Source organism: Carlito syrichta, unplaced genomic scaffold, assembly GCF_000164805.1.
Source record: "Carlito syrichta isolate Samal-C Ts95f unplaced genomic scaffold, Tarsius_syrichta-2.0.1 Scaffold305756, whole genome shotgun sequence".
In the NCBI taxonomy this organism is placed as follows: Eukaryota; Metazoa; Chordata; class Mammalia; order Primates; family Tarsiidae; genus Carlito; species Carlito syrichta.
Window position 1 is genome coordinate 136,562 of NW_007249852.1, and position 20,988 is coordinate 157,549.

The window sequence follows — 20,988 nt, forward strand, 5'->3', positions numbered from 1 at the left end:
TGAGACTCAAAAAAAAAAAAAAAACATTATAAGGATACGCTGTGCACTAAATCATACTTTTAAAAAATTTTTTGAGATAGGGTCTCACTCTGTCGTCTAGGCTGGAATGCAGTGGCACGATCATGGCTCATGACAGCCTTGATTGACCTCCTGGACTCAAGAGATATTCCCACATCAGTCTTTTTTTTTTTTCTGAGTTGGAGTCTTACTCTGTCGCCCAGACTGGAGTGCAGTGGCCGCTCCCGGCCACCACAGCCTCGACCTGCTGGACTCCAGCGATCCTTCCGCTTCAGCCTTCCGAGTAGCCGGAATTACAGGTGTGCGCTACCATGCCCGGCTAATTTTTTGATTTATTGTAGAGATGAGATCTCGCCTGGTCTCGAACCCACGGGCTCAGGTAACCCACTCATCTCAGACTCCCAAAGGCACGGGATTACAGGCTGAGCCACCGAGCCCGGCTTCACATCAGTCTTTTGAGTAGGTAGGACTACAGGTGTGTACCACGACACTGGTCTAATATATGTATTAGATAAGATCTCACTTTGCTTCCCAGATTGGTCACAAACTCTTGGCCTCAAGCAATTTTCCTGCCTTGGCCTCCCAACCCACTATTACAGGTATGGGCCACCACACCCAGTCATACTTCTTTATTTATTTCTTTTCTTTTCTTTTTTTTTTAAATAGAGATAGGGTCTTGCTATGTTGCCCAGATTGGTCTTGAACTCCTCAATTCTTGAACTCAAGCAATTCTTCCATCTAGGCCTCCCAAAGTGCTGGCTTACAGACATAAGCCACCATGCCTGGTCCACATTTCTTGATAGTTTAGTGAATTCTACTGACTTCTTATAATTTCAGGGATGCTTTATTTAATTTCTAGTGATTTTTTAATTTAACAGTGATTCCTAATACCAAAGCTCTAAATCCCTGTAGCCTTCTCAGTTAATAAAAAAAAGGAGAATACAGCATCCAGAGAGGTGTCATTTAAAAACAAGTATTTTAAAGTTAACACTGTTTTGGGGTTTTTTTAAGTTATAAATGTATTGTGAAATTTCAAATAAGATAAAAAGCTTCTCAATTTTTTTTTGAGTTAGAGTTTCATTCTGTCGCCCAGACTGAAGTGCAGTGGCATGCTCACGGCCACCGCAGCCTCGACCTGCTGGGCTCAGGCGATCCTTCTGCCTCAGCCTTCCAAGTAGCTGGAACTACAGGCGCATGCTACCATGCCCAGCTTATTATTTTTTTATTTATTGTATTTATTTATTTAAAGTTGTATCCAGGGACTTGAGTCGAAACTCAGGAACTGAGCAGCACAGCTTTCAAGTCATAAAACTAACTTCTCCTATTCTGGCTTTGTGGTCAGCATGCTTCAGATTATGAACAATGTGTTTTTCCCTGTAGAACTAGCTCTGTGGAGGGAAGGAACTGATCTACAAGTAGGAGCATCCACTCTGCTTGACAGGTATATTTCTTAGTGTTAATGACTAATCTAATGTTATGGTTTATTTGTTTTTAAAACCTAAGTTTAAGTGTATTCTTTTTATCTTGTGAAGAAAAGCAAACTTTTGATAATAAAATGTTTTAAGGACAAAGATTATGCTCTAAAAATCCTATCAGTAGTGAATAAACTTCGAATAAAAAATTTGAGAACACAAAATCTCTATGAGTCATTTCCTATGAACCAAAGCTTGCTATGGATGAGTGTCATTGTTAATATTATGTTGAAAATATATCAGTGGTGTTTTTCAAATGCAAATAAAAAAGTTAAAGAGAAGAACATAACTTCAGAATTATCTAACATATCTTGTTCTTCTGTCATTTCCACAACATTCTCAACATTACATCAATGTGCCATTATATTCTCTTTTCTACCTCCATCAGGGTCTCCTCCGGCAGTTCAGGGGCTTCAAAGGTGATAAGCCCCTCTAGGCTGGGGGGTGAAGCACCATAAGGCACATATCTCAGGCTGGGAGCTGCCTCTGCTCCCGGAGGGGAAGAGCCCAAGCCCAGTCCAGGGGGGGAGCCCACACACACACGGCTACTCGCAGAGCACAAAGAGCCCCCGGAGCTGCTGGACCCCACTGCAAGGAAACACAGGACACATGGCATAGTGTCAAGGGTTAGGGTTCACACCCACTCCAACTTTTATTTATTGAACAAAACCTACTGAAGCAATGAAGGAAATGTGATCCCCTACCTACTATTTGAGGATATGAAAAGTTTTTATTTTTCCATGTTCACTTTTATTTCTTATGTATACATGAATATTTTATATTAGGCACCATCATACCTATATTTTTATATCCTGTTTTAAACAAATTTATATCATATTCATTTTTCTTTGTTGCTATATAGTTCTCATAGTTATAAAACTCAATGGATGCACAGTGGTTCACTAAGTTTATATATGTAATGTTTAGCTGGTGTAATTTATGTTATTTCTGATTTTATTCATATTACAAATAACACTGTGATGAAATACACAGTTTTGCTTCTTTTGAATGATTTCTTTGTGATAAATATTCCAACGTCGTACTGTAAACAGGAATGGAATTACCATAAATCAAATATTCTAAACAATTCTACATTTCTTGCTAAAAATTGCCAAATCACTTTCTAACACAGCTGTGAGTAAGCACATAGGTCCCACTAAATCTCAACAACATTGGGAATTATATTTAAAAAAAAATTTTGGTGTAGTGAACATCTGTAGAATGTTACTTTATTAAAATATTTTCTTATTATTTAAGATTTTTAGTAATCACAAAAGATTTTAGCTCTACTTTCTTTCTTGTTATTTATCTATTTCTATCCTTTGTTTATTAATCAATTGATATCTTGATTAGCAATCTATGTAGAAAAACAGAATTCAAAAGACACAAGGTATAATATATAAGATGATGCCAAATGACTGATTTCAAATCCAATCTAAATACTTCCTTAGTTAATTCTGAAATTAGTAACCTATTTATAAAAAATGATAAAACAAGTCTATTGGCCTGTCTAAATGTATATAGGATAAAGTACAAAGTCTGAGGCCCAAAGTACAAAAATTTAAAAATACATATGATTCAAAAAAAAAACAAAAACAGCCTATCATTTTCAAATGATTTATTAAATCTAAAATAAGCCTTCATTATAAGCTGAGAAGCACTATATATGATCTGCTCCTTCATGAAGTCATATTTATATTGTATTTTATTTCCTAACATACATATACATTCATTTTAACACATATACTATAGCACTTTAACTTCACAAAGATCCCCCCCAACTAATGATGCCTCATTTAATTCTTATAAACCTTTAAGATAAAAAAAAAATAGCATTCTACATTTTCACTGGTAAAAAAAATTGAAGTCCAGAGAAGTGACTTGTCTAAATTACAACACTGTCATTATCAGAACACTACTAGCGAAAGACTGTAAAATGACAAGCATTCCTCACCTGAGGTTGTTCTTGTTCGAAGGACCATATGGGTACAAGTGGGGGCCGTGGCACTGTGTGGAGGAGATCCTACAGTGAAGAGCACAGCCCTAGAACTTGCTGCTGTTCCTGTAGGAGGCGCCACTACAACACCACAGGCTCCTGCAGGAGCTACAACAAAACGTTTATTAAATGCTCTACTACCTTAATAGTGTTTATATCTGTGGGAGGGTTACAGGGAGACTTTACTGTTACGTTAGGGTTTTTTTTTCCCCCCACAAAAGTATTTATTACTCTTAAAATCAGAAAATGCAACACAGTATTTTCATTAAAGATATTTTACAGTAATCTCTTCTCAGGTGTGAATCTTCTTCACACCAAAATCTAGTATTCAGAGTGCTTTTGTATACTTCTAAAATACATGAACTATAAGTTACACTTGCTGAGGATAATCTGAAAAAGCAAAAACTGAGAACTGGGAATAAAAATAAAATGTTAGGCTGAATGGTAATCAGGAGTCTCCAAAGCAATACAGTTTTAGAAAGACATAGAAAGTTGAGACAAAATACATATAATGCCTTAGAATCACACCCTTACATCTACCAAGAAGGAAAGGATGTGGGACACGTATTGGAGGGGTTCGTTAACTGAGTTTGGGCTAAATGAAGAGTAGGCGAAAAATCATCCCTCCACTGAGCCAAGCAGAATCAATAAAAGTTGACCAAAGCTTTTCTACACTCAAACATTGGGAAAGCATTATACTTCTAGGACCATAGAATGGAGCAAGAGATAACAACACAAATCATAAATTTAAAAGAAGAGACACTGAACCAAATACAGAAAATTTGCTTCAATGTCCATCTTATCTACAACAAAGCAAAAGAAACTTAAAACATCTAATTACCAGAGGAAAAGGGAGTTCATTAAATTTTTCTAGGGAGCAAGGAACAGCAATCAGAAACTAATTAAAGAGGATCTATTGTTGAATGAAATGTATAAAATGACACAGATGTTCTCTTTATTTAATGTAATAAAATAATTTATTTTATTTTATTCCAGGATTTTATTTTAGCAGGCGAGAATTTTTAAATGTTCATTTAAGGGTCACTGAATCTTCAAATATACCCTCTTTTTGCCACCCTCCTCCCAAAGATCAATGAAATAGAATTAAGAGTCTAGAAATAAATACATTTATAATCAACTGATTTTTGACAAGACTGGCAAAACAATTCAATGAGGAAACGGTAATCTTTTCAATGGAACTAGGAACACTGAATAGCCCATGCAAAAGAATAAAGCTGGATCCCTTCGTCACATTATCCACAAGGATTATGTCAAACTGCACAACAGACATAAGTGTAAGAACCAACCTATAAAACTCTTAGAAGAAAATATAGTCGGGTGCGGTGGCTCATGCCTATAATCCCAGCACTTTGGGAGGACGAGGCGAGAGGATTGCATGAGCCCATGGGTTCGAGACCAGTCTGGGCAACTTGGCGAGATCTCATCTCTACTATAAATCAAAAAATTAGCCAGGCATGGTGCCATGCGCCTATAGTTCCAGCTACTTGGAAGGGTAAGGCAGAAGGATAGCCCTAGTACAGTAGGTTGAGGTTCAGTGGCTATGAGTGTGCCACTGCACTCCAGCCTGGGCAACAGAGTAAGACTCTGACTCCAAAAAAAAAAAGGTTACAATAGTGATTCTCAAATTTGAGTGTACATAATAATCACCTGGGGGCTTATTACATGTATTGATTCCTAAAAATCCATCCCCAGAAAATTTAATTAAGCAAGTCTGGGTTAGGGTCTGAAATCCCCATTTTGTTTTTGTTTTTTGACACAAAGTCTAAGTAACCTAGATGTGGGTGGTTATAGACAAAGTCTCTGGAACAACTATGAGAGGTTCAGAGATCTCAGTGGCCTTTATAGGATCCAGTTGCTATAACAGAACAATGATTACAGGTGTGTTTAGGCTACCTAAGCCAGTACTGAGGAAAAACAATCTTGGTCAGAATTCCTTCGAACTCATAAGCTGCTGATCATCAAGATACTGAGCAGGCCCCTGCCTTGATGGGCTTCTGAGAAGGAAGATAAAATGATAGGGAAGACATCCAGAAGTGTAAGAAAATATATTTATGTAGTTTTATGCCACTGCTTGTATAATTTGTTACAACAGCAATAAGAAACCAACGCATATGCTAACAAATTATCTGACTAAAAATAAATTAGATTTTTCTTACCTATATCCATTGGTCTTTCTGTATTTAAACTGTCCGTGCTGCCCTGGTGTCCACCGACAGGTGTCTTTACTTGTTGATCTGACAATTTCCCAGTACTGACAGATCTAAAAAGAACAGTAAAGTTAATAATGGAAAAGTACATTTTTTAAAAAAATAGAAGGGTTAACAGGAAGTCAGAGAACAAGGAAACAAAAAATAGATACCAAACAATTCAGAGTAGAGATAAACTTAAATATTTAAAATAAAAGACAGAAATAGAATATTCAAGAAGTTCAGGAAGAGCTCTGTATTTACACAATTACAGGAAGCATCTGTGGTTTTCAGAGATTCTAAATGTATACAATACATATCAATCACCATGTGGCATAAACCAGCTACTAAACCAATGTGGTCTGGTTGCTTTCATAACAGAATAACATTATAGTTTTTCTGTATTACAGTTCTGTATTACAGTTTTCATGCTTAGCTAGAGAAGAAACAGACTTTTACCTGCCAAACAATGTCTTGTTCTGCTGCTCAGACCGCTGCCTCTCACCTCCTTGTACTAAGAGGCAATGGGAGCATTCCTGTGGGTCATTCCCATCTTTAGATTGCCCTTCAGCAGGCCCATGACGAGTAACCAAGGCTAACAGGTTGGAAGACGCTTGCGTTTTAGGGATTTTGAAAGGAGCTGTGGTCTAAAGAAACATATATAAGCTAGTTAATAAGATGTATGAACTGTTTAGAATCGGCAGGCTGTGTGACCCAATTGTCAGGAGTATAGACTCTGGAGTCAGTCACCTGGACTGAAGTACTGGCTCTTCTATTTACAGCCTGTATGACCTAGTACAGTTATGTAAACTCTCTAAGCCTCAATTTCCCTAGTCTCAAGGTTAAGTAGGATCATGTATATAAAGCATTTATCAAGTAAAGAATTTACACTGTGCCTGGCACATAGTAAGTGCTCATTAAGTCACAGCTAGTCTCATCATGAATCCTTTCCATAAAGTACTATACTAGTTCATGACCTACAAAAGGGTTTAATAAACACACCTTAGTAGGAGAGCCAATGATTGTTGGTAAGGGAGTTTTAAAAAAACAGTCAGAACTCCGTGGAGAGGATCCCAAGTGCTTGGTGGGAGAGGTTCCCAGGCTGCCAGGCCGACTGGGCTGAGGTGAGTAGCTGTACCCAGCTCCGGCATGGGATGGGCACACTGGGTCGGAGTGCTGTTTTCTGAGCTTCTGCTTGTTCTGGTAGATGTCGGTGAGGGTGGGGGCGCTCTGCAGTCTAGCACCCAATAAATGAGACTGTGGTGACTGAGCCTGTGGCACTGGAGAACCTAACAGGAAAAATGAAAGCAATAAAAGTGAAAGTGAAGATGTACAGGGCAAAAACTTCAGAATCAAGAAGACAATTTTAATATAAAAGTTGTATACTTGGCAAGAGACTATTTCCTGGCATTCTTTACAAAACAATGACATTGTTGTTCATATTCTCAGGAGATAAAATGTAATAATGACAGGTGTATTAGCTGTTTTTATCAGCAGCTAGCACAAGATCTGATAAACGCCAAAGAAAGCAATATAATTAATGGTTAAATTTAATAAAAATAAGAAAGGCCAACATTGAACAGGATGTTTTTAATTGGAGTCTCACTCTTGTCGCCTAGGCTGGAGTACAGTGGCACACTCATGGCCACCTCAGCCTTCACCTACTGGACGTAGGCGATCCTTCTACCTCAGCCTTCCAAGTAGCTGGAACTACAGATGCACACCACCACATCCGGCTAGTTTTTGTGATTTTATTGTAGAGATGAGGTCTCACCCATCTGGTCTCGAACCTACAAGCTCAGGCAATCCTCTCACCTCGGCCTCCCAAAGTGCTGGGATTACAGGCTGAGCCACCATGCCTGGCCAGGATGATTTTTAAAAATATAATGAATATATACCTGGGTATATCAATATAATTATTCTCTTTTTCACACAGCAACTGAAAGAGACTTTTCAAACTAACCCATGATAACCCTTATTTTTAAAAGAAATCCAAAAACAAATATATATAAAATGTGAAAATAAAAAGATCATATAGATAAAAGACCTTTCCTGGATTTTACTTTATATGTCTAAAAATAATAAGCATGTGGATATTTTATGTATTTTGTCAGTTTCTTTAGTGACAATTTTTTTTTCCCACGTGCAAAGACTGTTTTACTCCCTAGGAAGGAAGATGTGTGGGGAAGAAACTCCACAGGAAATGGAAGTACGGGTGACAGTGACACCAGGGTGCGTGGCTCAGGAATCAGCTGGATGCTGCTGCACAGGGACACGGTCCTGGCCCTGGTCCCCACATGTCTGTCTCAGGTGCAGGATGAAGGCGGTGGGGGTGGAAAACGTGCCCACTCTACACAAGGAGACACTGTGCCTGCCTGTTCCTAGAGGCCCAGGGACACCAAAACCTTCCTCTCAAGAACGGTGGTAGACAGGTGGGAATGAGAGGGGCTTGGGTGCCACAGACAACCTGAAACAATCACAGGGGCCCACAGGGGCAGGCGGAATCAGTACTGGGATGAGACTGCAGGGAAAACAACAGCTGGCCAAGCAGCTGCTCCATGGTGGTGATGGTGGCTCTTGAACTAGGGCCTAGGGCAGGTCTAACCTCAAGAGTCACTTCTGAGGACTCTGGCCATATTGGGTGGGAAGCCCTCATCCTCTCAGCAGAGTGTTCACTTCTGTCCCTATTTCTGGCACGATCCTGCCCTGGCAAGCCTGTAGAGAGCAGACCGGCAAGGCACCAGGCAAAGTCCTGCCCTCCCCACACACGCCCAAGACGTGAGGGTTCCGCGGCTTCTTGGCAGGCGAGACGCTCTGACAACATCCTTTGGTTTGCGCTGGGTCATCCGGGCCATCCCGGCAGAGCACACTAAGATTCGTCCCTCCTCCACAGTGGCCTCTGGCTGCCGTGGCAACCTGAGGACAGCGGCTGGGCCCGAGCCCACCTCACAGGGACAGAGGTCTTTTGCAGGACGAAGGTGGGGCTGCTCCCCTACTGGGCCCAGCCATCCAGGGCCGGGGCCTCCTTATCCCCGCTGCCCCTCAGTGCCCCATTCCTCATCTTCTCTGGAAACGGGTCGGCGTCCACGGGGAGGTCCTGGCTGTGGCTCCTGCAGCAAAGTCACTTCCAACAGGACTTGGGGAGGAGGGCGAGGAGTTGTGGCACCACCGGGTAGATGGTCCCTGGGCTTGGGGGCCGGCCCCGCATCCCCCCAGTGAGCAAGCTGACCGCCAGGCCCACCACAAGGATGGTGGTGGAGTTGTGGGCACTGTAGAGTAGAGCTGCTGTAGCCCTGTGGGCTTGGAGAAGGCAGTGGAGGGCACAAGTGTGGTAACAGTGGCAGTGGTCAGGTTGTTGGGCAGAGAGAAGCTGGACTTGTTCGGGGGTGAGGGTGTCACGCTGGAGCCCACACTGGTCTCTACACTTCCAATGCCGATCCAGAAGGCCATGGCGAGTCCAGCCAGCAGGCCCACGATGGTGCCACGAAGGTTGGCACAAGGAAAGAAGATCCCAAGGCAGAAGAGTCCAAGCAGCGGTCCCCCCACCATGGCGAAGATGCTGATTGCTGCCTGCAGCATGGGTCCCATCTGGGAGGAAATGTAGGCCATTCCCAGACAGAGTAGCCCGTAGTCAAAGGTGAGGCTTTTGGAAAGCAAGGTGGCCCAGGCTTCAGAAAACTCAGGGAACCAGGGCTGAATCAGGTCTTCCATTGTCACAGTTGCCAGGGAGTTAAAAGCAGAGGAGATGGTGCTAAGGGAGCCGCTGAAGAGGGCAAGCCTGGCAGGTCCCTCAGGAGATCTATCACAAAGTACAGGATGAACTGGTCAGGGGCTGCCTGAGACTGCTGGGGGCTCATGGGGTACTCCTGGTAGTAGGCAAACATGACGAGGCTGATGAGGCAGCCCATGTAGAGGACCAGCTGCTGGCAGGGGAACATCGCATGGCAGGAGAGCACAGCTGCCTTCTCAGTGCGGGAGCTGAGGTAGTGCTGCACCTGGGCCTGGTTCACCTGGTACAAGGACAGCATCATGAAGATGCTCCCGAAAGCCAGGGTCCAGAATGTGTGCCGCACAAAGGGGTTGGGGTCCAGCTCGATCCCAGAGATGCAGCTGTGCTGCAACACCACGGCCCACATGTGCCCCAAGCTGCCTACTTTGGCCAACCCCATGGCGATTAACGGACAGCTGCCCCAGGAACATGACCAGTGTCTGGAACACGTCTGTCCAGATGACGGCCTTCAGCCCGCCCAGGGCAGTACAGACGGTGCAAACGACGCCTAGCATCAGCACTGACAGCCACAGGTCGAAGCCAGTCAGCGCGTTGAGAGCCAACAACGGAGCATAGAGCACGACTCCCATGTAGATCAACATCTGAAAGATGAAGGTCACAGTCCCACAGACACGCAGGGCTTTATTGAACCGGAGCTCCAGGTACTCGTAGGCACTGGTGAGGTGCAGACAGTAGAAGATGGGAATGAAGATGTGAGTGGGAATCAACGGCCCCAGGAAGTAGGAGCAGCCCAGGAACCAGTACTAGGTCCCGAACGGGTAGACCTCAGACGGCGCGCCCAGGATGGCCAAGGCTAACTGGAAGGTGGCCAGCAGAGTCAGCGCCACAGGGAGGCAGCCCATTTTGCAGACTGCCATGAGCAGCTGACCGATGGTGTGATGGCACCAGCCACAACACGTGTGGTAGAGTCCGATGGCAAGAGAAAGAACCAGCAGCAGGATGAACACCTCGTAGTCCAGAGGGAGAAAGCGGCTGTGGCCAAGCTCCTCTCTGAGGCAGGGGGAGGGGAGTGGAGGTATGCACCCCACACTCCTGTCTTCACCAGGTCTGATCTGCAGCCAGCTGCTGATCCTGGGCTCGGGGCTACTCCCTGGCTCCTAGCCATGGTTTCACGGTTTTCCTCTTTGGCTGAGTGACACTGTCCAGGGTGAGCTGCTGGACTCCGAACGTGGCACATGGGAAGCCAATCGCGGTGCCCCGGCCCCGCCCCCGCCCCTCCCTGCGTCGCCATGTTTACTACTGGCGGACCTCCGGAGGCCCAGCCGCCTTGGGGGCGCGACCCCGGGCGGGGTGGGCACCGGCATCGAGTCGGTGAGCACAGCCCCCGACCGCGTGGAGGGGCGGGGCTCCGGGGCCTGTCTAGTGACACATTTAAAAACTAAAGTATCCATATTCTCTACGAAGAAAATAATTGTCCACAGATATTCCAGTCTCTTAAGGGGACACCATGTCAAGAGTCTAGGAGACAGGGTTCCCCTTTCCACACATAACCTTGTTGTTGCCAACCTAACAAAGGCCCACTAAGCCTTGACTCCAGTTGCACATTCCTTGGGGTTTCTTGCAAGCCAAACTATCAGCAATAACATTAAGGGCATGCAAATATTTCTAAAAATGGACACCAAAAGCAACTTTACTATTGACCACTGCTGGCTTCATTTTACTCCAAACCTGATATTCAATTTTTCAGAGGTGTGTTCTGCCCTTTCTAGAAATAAATAATGAAACTAGTACTAGCATTTTTTGATATAGAGGAAGTTATTTAAACTTTGTTTTTAAGAAAACACAAAACATAAGATAAATTTAGAAAAGAGTGCTTTTCTAATCTAAGTAACATAATTCCTTTAACTGGCCAACTCCTACCCATACAATATACTTTGATTTATAAAAGTGTGATTTATACATCTTTTTTCAGGCATATATATGCATATATATGTGTGTATGATATAACAGAACGAATAAACATCTATTTTTTTTTTTGATACTGACCGCTGGTTCTTACCAAGAATAATATTGACAGTATTAAAGTAATGTAATTTCATTTTGTAAACTGATTTTCATTATCTACATGAAAATAACCAAAATTATTTGGCTATTTAATTCCTAAGACTTATTTTCACTAAGGAATCTTAATCACAAAAGGAGATATTAGATTAGCTTAGATATTAGATTAGATATTAGATATGATATAGGATAGCAGAGGAAATATTTATCAATTCTGTTATTTTGATAAGACTAGAAGAATATAACAAATTCATGTATAATAAAATTCAAATTATTAATAAACCAAATACATTTTCCTACCTGAGGCGTTTCTACTCCTGGATTCATGGCCCTGAGGATGCCCACAGCAGCACTGACTAAATTGCTCAGGAATGGTACCAACTATGAAAAGGGAGACAGAGAAAGGAAGAAATGACTCAAAACCAATAAAGGCCGGAAACAGGCAACCCATGCACAAATTGCACAGTATATTTTAGCTGATGAAGTTTTAATTGGCAAAGGTTTAGTTCAACTAACACTTACTGGACACCAATGTGTTGGGTGCTGGGCACACTAAGACAAAAAGTAACCAGCCTTGAAACAAGAACATTAGGACAGAAAGACATGCAAACAAATAAATGCCTCCAACAGGTATGTGTATAAAACAGAAAAGTATGAAGAGTTGGTACAGCGTCTGGGGCTTGTGGAGCTGCAGAGAACAGGTGAGTGACACAGCCTCAGTTGCTGTCCTTCTAGATCCATGTTTATGCCAAGGCTAGGTTTACTCTGGGACTACTCCCTGCCAATGACTGCATATAGGTGAAGGGTGCAGGAAGTGACCAGAGGGGCGGCTCCCCAAATGGCGCCGACACACCAGACAACAAAGGCCCTAGGTCCCGGCTTCTGTGAGCACAATTCCCGCGGGCGCGAATTTCAAACCTGCAAGCCTCCAATCCGTAGCCAGCCTTGTTATGCATCCAATAGGGCTATAACACGGTTTGGCCCCACCCTGCTCCCATGCAGCTCCTCCAATAGGAACATAGCATGGCCCCTTCCGGTCCCTGTCAGGTTAGTAAATACAGCCCTCTCCCTGCATATCTCTCTCTCTCAATCTCTCTCTCAATATCTCTCTCTCTCTCTCTCTTTCTTTCTCTCTCTCTCCCTCTCTGCAGCTCTCTCCCTGCCTTTCTTCCACTTCCTCTCTCTCTCTTACTCTCTCTTTTTCTTTTTTTATCCCCTCTGTAACAGCCGCTTTAATAAATCTCTTGGTCCTGGCCGGGTGTGGAGTCATTACTGGCGCCGAACTTCTTTCAATAGGGGTGGGAGGAACTAATTCAGGTCTGTTCAAGTGGTTCAGTGAATTCCTCTAATAGACAACTCAGTGCTTGGGGATACTCCTTCAGTCTGGCAAAAAGCTTCTTAGAACTGCACTATATTCTAAGACTCTTCTTGTCCAGTTCTTCCTTCCCTCCCTTTCCAGGTGTCAGACCTACATCTGGGTCCGAGGGACCTTCCTTCCTCCTCCCCTTTATCCTTCACCCAGTTACTCCCAATTAATCTTTTGCATATCTAATACCTTATTTCCACCTACCTCTCTGAGAACCCAACTAACACAGAGGGAGAGAAGGCTTCGGGGAGCTTAAGCAGATGAGAGACATATATCTGTAACAAGAAGGGGCAGAGTGCAAAGAACCAGGCAGCAGGCAGAGATGAGAGCCTTAGGAAGGGCCTTATCCTTGAGTGCAGGGATAAGGTTTAGACCTTGTCTCTGGTGAACTTGGAGCACCTCTGGGGCTGTGCAGGGGTGAAAAAGGGTTCAAGATTTTAAGATTTTTTTCAGCTGAAAACAGCTTTGAAACCATTGCAACAGGTGATGAAACAATTTAAACTTTTTTTAAAACACTAAATTGTGAGATTTGTTTTAAATAGGATTTCTGCAACTACTAGCAACCTTTCTCTCTCTGTCTCCTGAGAATTCTTCCTGTTCCAACTGAATCTTACTCCAACAGTTCTGAGGGAGGGCCCTCTCCTTTTGAAAGTTTTTTGTTTGTTTTGCAATTTTGAGTTCTGTCACTCTCAGATCTCTCTGCACCACGTTCTTTCTACCACCTCAATGCTGCCTTTCACAAAGATGCTGCAGTCTCAGTGGCTTTGGCTCTCTCACATATAATTCTGGAATTTCAGCTTTTCCTTTTGTCCCTTTGTTTCACTGAAGATATAGTGTGTAATGTGTTTTTCCATTTGGTAGGGTTTTTTGTCGTCACTGTTTTGCTTATTTTGGCATTTTCCTTGTCACTGTATATGGCTTCCAGAAGTGGGAAGATTTGTAACAAAGCTACCACCATATTCCTACTTGAGCTGGAAGGTTTCTGGTAAATATGACCTAGAGCTGTCAAATTTTAATCCTCATAAATCTGAGTGATACGTAGAAGAAGGACTTAATGCACTTTAACCGAGGGTTTTTAACTGCATTTAGAGCCCAAACCCAGTAGAGATACTTTTTATACTTAAGGTTCACTTGCATTGTTATATTTCTAGTAGAGGTCCTAAGAGATTTATATAGAGATTCTCAAGAGGGCACTGGGAATGAGGTAGACTTGAAGGGAGGGATATGGCCTCCAATCAGCTGAGAATCACTGTTATCCTGAACCAAAATTCCTAAAGAGAGTGTATGATGTCAGGTTTGTTATAGTGAAAAAAAGGTTGAAAACAACTGTATTAAACTCTCCTTACCCAAAGGGGAAGGTGAATAAGGCCTGGAAGACCCAATGGAGAGTCTTCGTCCAACTGTCTGTACTGTGTCTGCTGGCGCTGGGGAGCAAGATCCCAGCCGGAGGAAGCCCATGGGGCTGGTGTTGGATCTTCTTACCACTGCAGATCTGAAAAGTAAAAGAAAATTACTACCTCTCTGGCAAGTTCTAGAATTCTTTATTCCTGTGTTTTTTGTTTTGTTTTTTCTGAAACTTCCTAACAATATGCCATGGAATGAAGTTTAATTTTTTAAATATGTAACACAGTAACATGGAACAAACATAAAATATGTAAAATGATAGTATGAAGTCTTCCTCCCACCCTTGTAGCCTATATGCCCAATTTCCAACACTTCCCTGATTCTATTCAAAAGGCTACCACTATTTTTAGTGTCTGGTGTACCCTTCCAGAGTTCCTTAATGCACATACAAGCAAAATGAATACATAATCTTATTTTCATCTTGTTTTAACACCAAGGGTGATATGTTGATATATACTATGCTCAGTCTTTTTGGTCTTAGATTCCCTTTAAACTCTAAAAAATTACTGACGACTTCAGAGAATTTTTGTTTCTATAACTTACATCTGTTGATATTTACTGTATTAAAAATTAAACTGAGACATTTAAAACTATTAATTAATTAAAAATACTAAACTGGCCAGGCACAGTGGCTCATTCCTATAACCCCAGCACTTTGGGAGGCCATGCAAGAGGACTGCCTCAGCCCAGGAGTTTGAGACCAACCTGGGCAACATGGCAAGACCTTGTCTCTACAATTAAAAAAAAAAAAAAATTAGCTGGGCATGGTGGTGCATACCTGTAGTCCCAGATACTTGGGAGGATGAAGCAGAAGGATCACCTGAGCCCAGCAGGTTGAGGCTGCAGTAACTGTGATTGTACCACTGCACTCCAGCCTGGGCATCAGAGTGAGACTCCAATTCAATGATGATGATAATAATAATAATAAGCATGGCATTATTTTACATTTTTGCAAATTTCTAATGTCTGATTTAATAAAAAACATTTGGATTCTTGTAACTGCTTCTGCATTCAATCTGTTATATTTTTAAGTGAAGTATACAAAGAAGATACAGCCTTACACAGAAATGTAACTGGAAAAGGAAGGAATATTTTGTTAGATTTTTTGGATAACTGTGCTACTCTTCTTTGATGCTACACCAAAACTCAGCAAGTGGTCGCTTCTAAAAGGTTGCCTGTAATGTGGAATCAAACCATATCAATGAACTCATACTCCATTAAACGAAACTTCGTTATTTTGCAAAGAATCTTGCACTTTTTTTTTTTTTTTTGAGTTGGAGTCTCACTCTGTCACCCAGACTGGAGTGCAGTGGCCACTCCCGGCCACTGCAACCTCGACCTGCTGGGCTCCGGCGATCCTTCTTTCTCAGCCTTCCAAGTAGCCGGAACTACAGGCGCGCGCTACCACGCCCGGCTAATTTTTGATTTATTGTAGAGATGAGGTCTCGCCAAGGTGCCGAGGAGGGTCTCGAACCTGCAGGCTCAGGCAATCCACTCACCTCGGCCTCCCAAAGCACTGAGATTACAGGCTGAGCCACCAAGCCCGGCCAGAATCTTGCACGTTTAATGCATCTTTTACCTGTGCATGATTTTTTAACATTTGCTCATTTGGAAAATATTAATGGAGTTATGCAGATTTTCCACATGTTGATATATTATACAATATCAAAAAGTCACATTTATATCAAAATAGCACCACCAATTTTAACATTAACTTTTTTGTCTGAAACATCTGGCAGAGTGTAACAGAAGCTGTCAAAATGACAGTGGTGAATAGAAGTTTTCCAAAATTCTAATTTTTGCTTAAAAGCTCAATTTTTAACACTGACATTTATCATCACTTGTTTTCTCCAAAGTGGCAAAACACAGTTGTTTTTCAACAAAATGGCTGCTTGATACCCATAACCATAGTCTGCCAGTCATCCTTTTTTTTCTTTTTCAAACCCTTTTGTCGAGTGCTGACTTTCAACATACTGTAGTGAGGGAGCTGCTCTGCTACGTACAAAACCCTGACCCAGAAGCAGGGGGTCTACAAATGGTTTAGCATCAGGTACCCCATGAATGCACGATGAGTGAGGGGGCAGCTGCTTTCAACCACTATCTAAAGTAAAAAGGGTGCTCTATGAAAAAGCAGCTAGTTCAACTTGCAACTAAAATCATTCAAGTGCTTTTCCTAAGACAATTACTCTAATTGCAGCAAAGTGCTTCATGAGTGGAATACTCGAGGATTGAGATCTTCAAAGAACAACAGTAATTTTTATTGCTTCCTCAAGAACATTCCTTTGTACCACAAGTGAGGTGGTAAAGAATAGAAAGACTAGGCCGGGCTCAGTGGCTTAGTCTATAATCACAGCACTCTGGGAGGCCAAGGTGAGTGGATTGCCTGAGCCCGCAGGTTTGAGACCAGGCCAGGCAACTTGGCGAGACCTCGTCGCTACAATAAATAAAAAATTAGCTGGGTATGGTAGTGCATGCCTATGGTTCTGGCTACTTGGAAGGCTGAGGCAGAAGAATCACTAGAGTCCAGCAGGCTGACGCTGGGTGGTGGCCGTGAGCGTGCCACTGCACTCCAGTGTGGGTGACGGTGTGAGACTCCAACTCAAAAAAAAAAAAAAAGAATACAAAAACTAAAAGTAAAGTTGGGTGCCACCACTTTGCTTCAGGTAAAAACACCAGCAGTTTTACCCATCTTTGCTTTCTGTACCATCAATGCATATATCAATGTAGTGAAAAAAGCAAATAATGTACTAGTATTATTATGAAAATAGTTTTGACATCATGGATCATCTGAAAGAATACACAGACCACACTTTGACAGTCACTGCTTAATATATTGCTAATCACTTTATGTTTTTCATTTTATAATATACCTTGGAAATATTTCTACTTCAGACCACAGAACACTTCTTTACTCTTTTTGGAATTAAGATGTATAGTACTCCATTGTCAGAGATGGATCATAACAAATTAGTTCCTTATTGGTACACACTTGGTTTATTTCTCATTCTTTACTATCATAACAGTTAACAGCTTTGTACATATGTAATTTAATACTTTGGCAATTTAATACTTCTGTATATGTAGAATATGCATATGACAATGTATATGTATATGTGGAATAAATAACCAGAAGTTGAAGTGCTACTTCCTCCCTCTACTCTACTTGAGTTCCCTGAGATTTAGGTCTCTCTAAGGTACTGTGGGGCACAGTGATTTTCATGTTGTCAGAATCCCTGATTATATGCACAGAAATTTACTAAACTTTCTCAGCTACCGAACATCTCTTCTTTTTTCACTTGTCTTTGTGGACTTGTACTTTTGTTATTCTTTTACTATGATCTTAGTAGGGTCTCAGGATGGGAAAGAAGTAAACAATAGGTAAATAATCTGCTACAACCGGCGGGATTTCATTTTTTAACAAGTTTTTCCTCAATTCTTAAAAGCAATTACAGTTTTAAGTGTCTAGATATATACACATACACACATATACACATACAAATATATACATATATACAAAAATACATATCATACTACCTATCCAACTAAACTTAAATATCATTTACATTGATCTGTTATAATATTTTATTTCCAATTTTGTAAAATTCATGCATTTCCATTATACACATATGTAAGAGACTGAGTGTGCTATGAAAAGTAGATCTTTCTATAACAATATTTTTTTTAATAAAAGGAAAAGAAAGAAGAAAAAAGCTACTAGCTTACCTTGGAGAACCATGTAGATTTGTGCCTGAGGTGGCAGTAGATGTAAGATTCTGCTCTATGCGCTGATAATTCCTTATTTGAGTAGGAACTGGAATTGGTGCTGTTTCACTGTGAGATGACACAGTAGGCTGACACTGCCTGTAACCATAATTTATTTAAAAAGGAAAGAAATAACAGTAAGACTTTTTCTTTCATTTGACCAGTTAGTTATATTTAGAGCAAATTCTAGAAAGAGTCAAATGATCAATACGTGAATAAGAAATGATCTTGTTAAAAAAATATATAAAGAAAAAAATCATAGTTGTCATCTAAAGAAATCTCCTGGCATTCGTATGCATATTGAGGACTAATAATTACAACAACTACTGGAAAAAAGTTCTTCTACAACAAAAAAAGTCTACAGGTCAGCAAAACTTTTATCCACTCACATTCTGCTATTTGTTACTATGTGAAAGAAAAAAAATATTTCTAGGAAAATATGCTCGGTAAAAGAACAGGAAGTTCAAAAGCAAAGATGAGTGGAATGTTTACAAAAGTCACGAACGTGGTAAGCATTCCCAAGGAACTATGACTTTATGAAGACTGAAAACATATCGTGCAACTCTCAAAGCATACAAGTGATCTGAAGTCCACATTTGAAGTGTTCATATTTGGGTTCTTTAATAGTCTCTTTCCTTGTTTTTCATGAATTCAGAAACAGTATGTCCCTACATGATTTTCAATTCATTTTACAACATATCCTAAAACATGTCAGAGACAATATTGGACCTTCAATAAGATGACTATTTCATTCCTCTGCCCTTTTATAATTCTGAAAATGCCACATGAATCTTACATTTTTTCCTAATTACAATGCTACAAGATATAAAAAAGATCATTTATTTAGTTATTCAAACAGTTATGGTTATCTTTTAAAGTGTCACTTTATATCATTTTTTAGTCAGGGTCTCATTCTGTTACCAGGCTGGAGTGCAGTGGTATCATCATGGCTTACCACAGTGGTATCATCATGGCTTACCACAGCCTCGATCTCCTGGGCTCAGGCAATCCTTCTGCCTCAGTATCCCAAGTAGTTGGGATTACAAAAGTGCGCTACCACACCCAGATAATTTTTTGATTTTTTTGTAGAGATGAGTTCTTGCTATGTTGCACTGGCTGTTCTTGAACTCCTGGGTTCAAGCAATCCTTCCACCTCAGTCTCCCAAAGTGCTGGGATTACAAGTGTGAGCTACCACACCCAGCCTGAAGTGTCACTTTAGAACTTATTTAACCATTAGAGTATTTTACATTTAAATAAAAAGAAAATCTCATCTGTAGCTACCTCTTTGTTTTAGGAAGACTCTATGAGTAAATCCTGAGAGATTGACAAATAATCAAGACACAAAGGATATGGTTAGAATGCAATGACCAGGGGCAGAGGGAGAGAAGAGGGGAAGATCTATGTACGTAAGAGTTCCTGAGACTTCCAGCAAGATGGCGATGGAGCAGCCTGGTCTATGAAACCCTCTGCAAAGGAGAACACAGAGGGTCTCTAGCTCTCTCTCCCCGGGGGGCTGCAGATCCCAACGTGGGCAGCCTGCTCTTCACACGGAGCTGGGTGGTCACCACCACTGGGGCATCGCAGCGGTCTGAACAGCCAGTGCAGCCACAGACACAGCAGCCGCCGGCGCTGCACAACCTCCGTGGCAGCCATAGCGCATGGTGCCACCCATGCCTGAGGAGATCCACAACTTCAGTCCTTGAAGCCCCTACAGGCAAGATCTGCTGGGATCGCTGCCACCTCTGCTGCCACCTTTACGTCCTGCCGGCTGTGGGTCTCCTCCTGTGTGCCCTGAGGCAGGCTCCCATCTCTGGCCTCTGCCCGACTCCTGTCCGGCTCCACCCCCTCCGGGGCGAGCAGCTGAGATAGCACCACCTGCTGGCGATACAAGGTAACAACACCGAAATGGGAGAAACACGCTTGAAAAACAGAGGCCAGATTTGAATGGTGAACTGAGAGTGATCTGAACTGTCCTTCACAGCAGGCCAGGGGCAACTGACTCTAACTGCAAACTAATTTCCCAGCTTGAAAAGACAGCTAGAAATCAGAGCTGAAAGGACACTGGACTTAAACGAAAAGTCTCAGAGTGTGATTGATTGGTTCTGTTAGTTTAATGACTTAATTCTATTCCTACTGTTTTTTTCTTTTTTTTCTTCTCCTCTTCCTTTTCTTCTCTCTGTAAACCATATCTTTGTATAGATGAATAGCACACCAATAAGGTGGTTGGTTAGCCTGTATGTTAGCATCATTGTATGTTCTATTTTTTTTTGTATGGGAGTTGGTTAGTCTATAGCCGCAGTCTATTGTTTTTAACTGCTTCAGTTTAGGTCTCTCTCTCCATTTGTTGGTACACTCGTCTGTTTCCCCCCCTTACTCCTCTCTCTCTCCACCTCCGTCTTCCCCCCACTGTCTGCTCCATTCTATTCCCTCTGCTAACCACATTTTATTTCAGGGAATAAACCTACAGCCCCACTGCATGGATAGATTCCAAAGCAGTGGGAAGTGGGTTTCAGATTATCCAAAAACCTGTCGGCAAATACCAGGACCTGCAGATAGATTTTGAATCACAGCTCCCCCCTTAAGTAAACCTCAAAACTGCAAAAAGGACCACCCCCAACCTACAGTGCAACTCCAGAACTGAACAAAGTAAGAGGGCATACATAAAGAATAGGAGATCGAACAAACAGAAGTAAAAGCAATCCCTCTACCCCTGAATAACAGAATTAAAGAAGATGGTGATGTGGAAGGAAGGAAAAAGTAGGGAGGGGAAAAAAACCACACAGATGAAGAAAAACCAAAAGAAGAATATAGGTCTCACACAGACCCCTGGGAGATCAGACACTGAGAAAACAGAATCCGGAACACAAACAATGAAGAGCCCCCAGAGTGACTGGTCACATGCAACAAACCCAGACATCAGGACACTAGTAGAGAGAATTTAAAAAAGTGAGGAGAGACAAGAGGAAAATAG

At 42.0% G+C, this 20,988-nt stretch overlaps 1 protein-coding gene and 1 pseudogene across 1 annotated transcript in view; both read right to left on the minus strand.

The window, feature by feature from the left end:
* ULK2 (unc-51 like autophagy activating kinase 2) overlaps positions 1-20,988 on the minus strand; it is a 99,405-nt gene that overhangs the window by 7,134 nt on the left and 71,283 nt on the right. Inside the window, exons 15-22 of the mRNA XM_008062602.2 lie at positions 17,978-18,115; positions 14,197-14,342; positions 11,785-11,865; positions 6,696-6,982; positions 6,153-6,340; positions 5,664-5,767; positions 3,445-3,594; positions 1,870-2,078 (exon numbers count right to left, since the gene is read on the minus strand). Coding sequence (XP_008060793.1) covers positions 1,870-2,078; positions 3,445-3,594; positions 5,664-5,767; positions 6,153-6,340; positions 6,696-6,982; positions 11,785-11,865; positions 14,197-14,342; positions 17,978-18,115 — 1,303 coding nt within the window. The remainder of the gene's footprint in view (positions 1-1,869; positions 2,079-3,444; positions 3,595-5,663; positions 5,768-6,152; positions 6,341-6,695; positions 6,983-11,784; positions 11,866-14,196; positions 14,343-17,977; positions 18,116-20,988) is intronic.
* On the minus strand, positions 8,563-10,787 carry LOC103264908 (annotated as a pseudogene).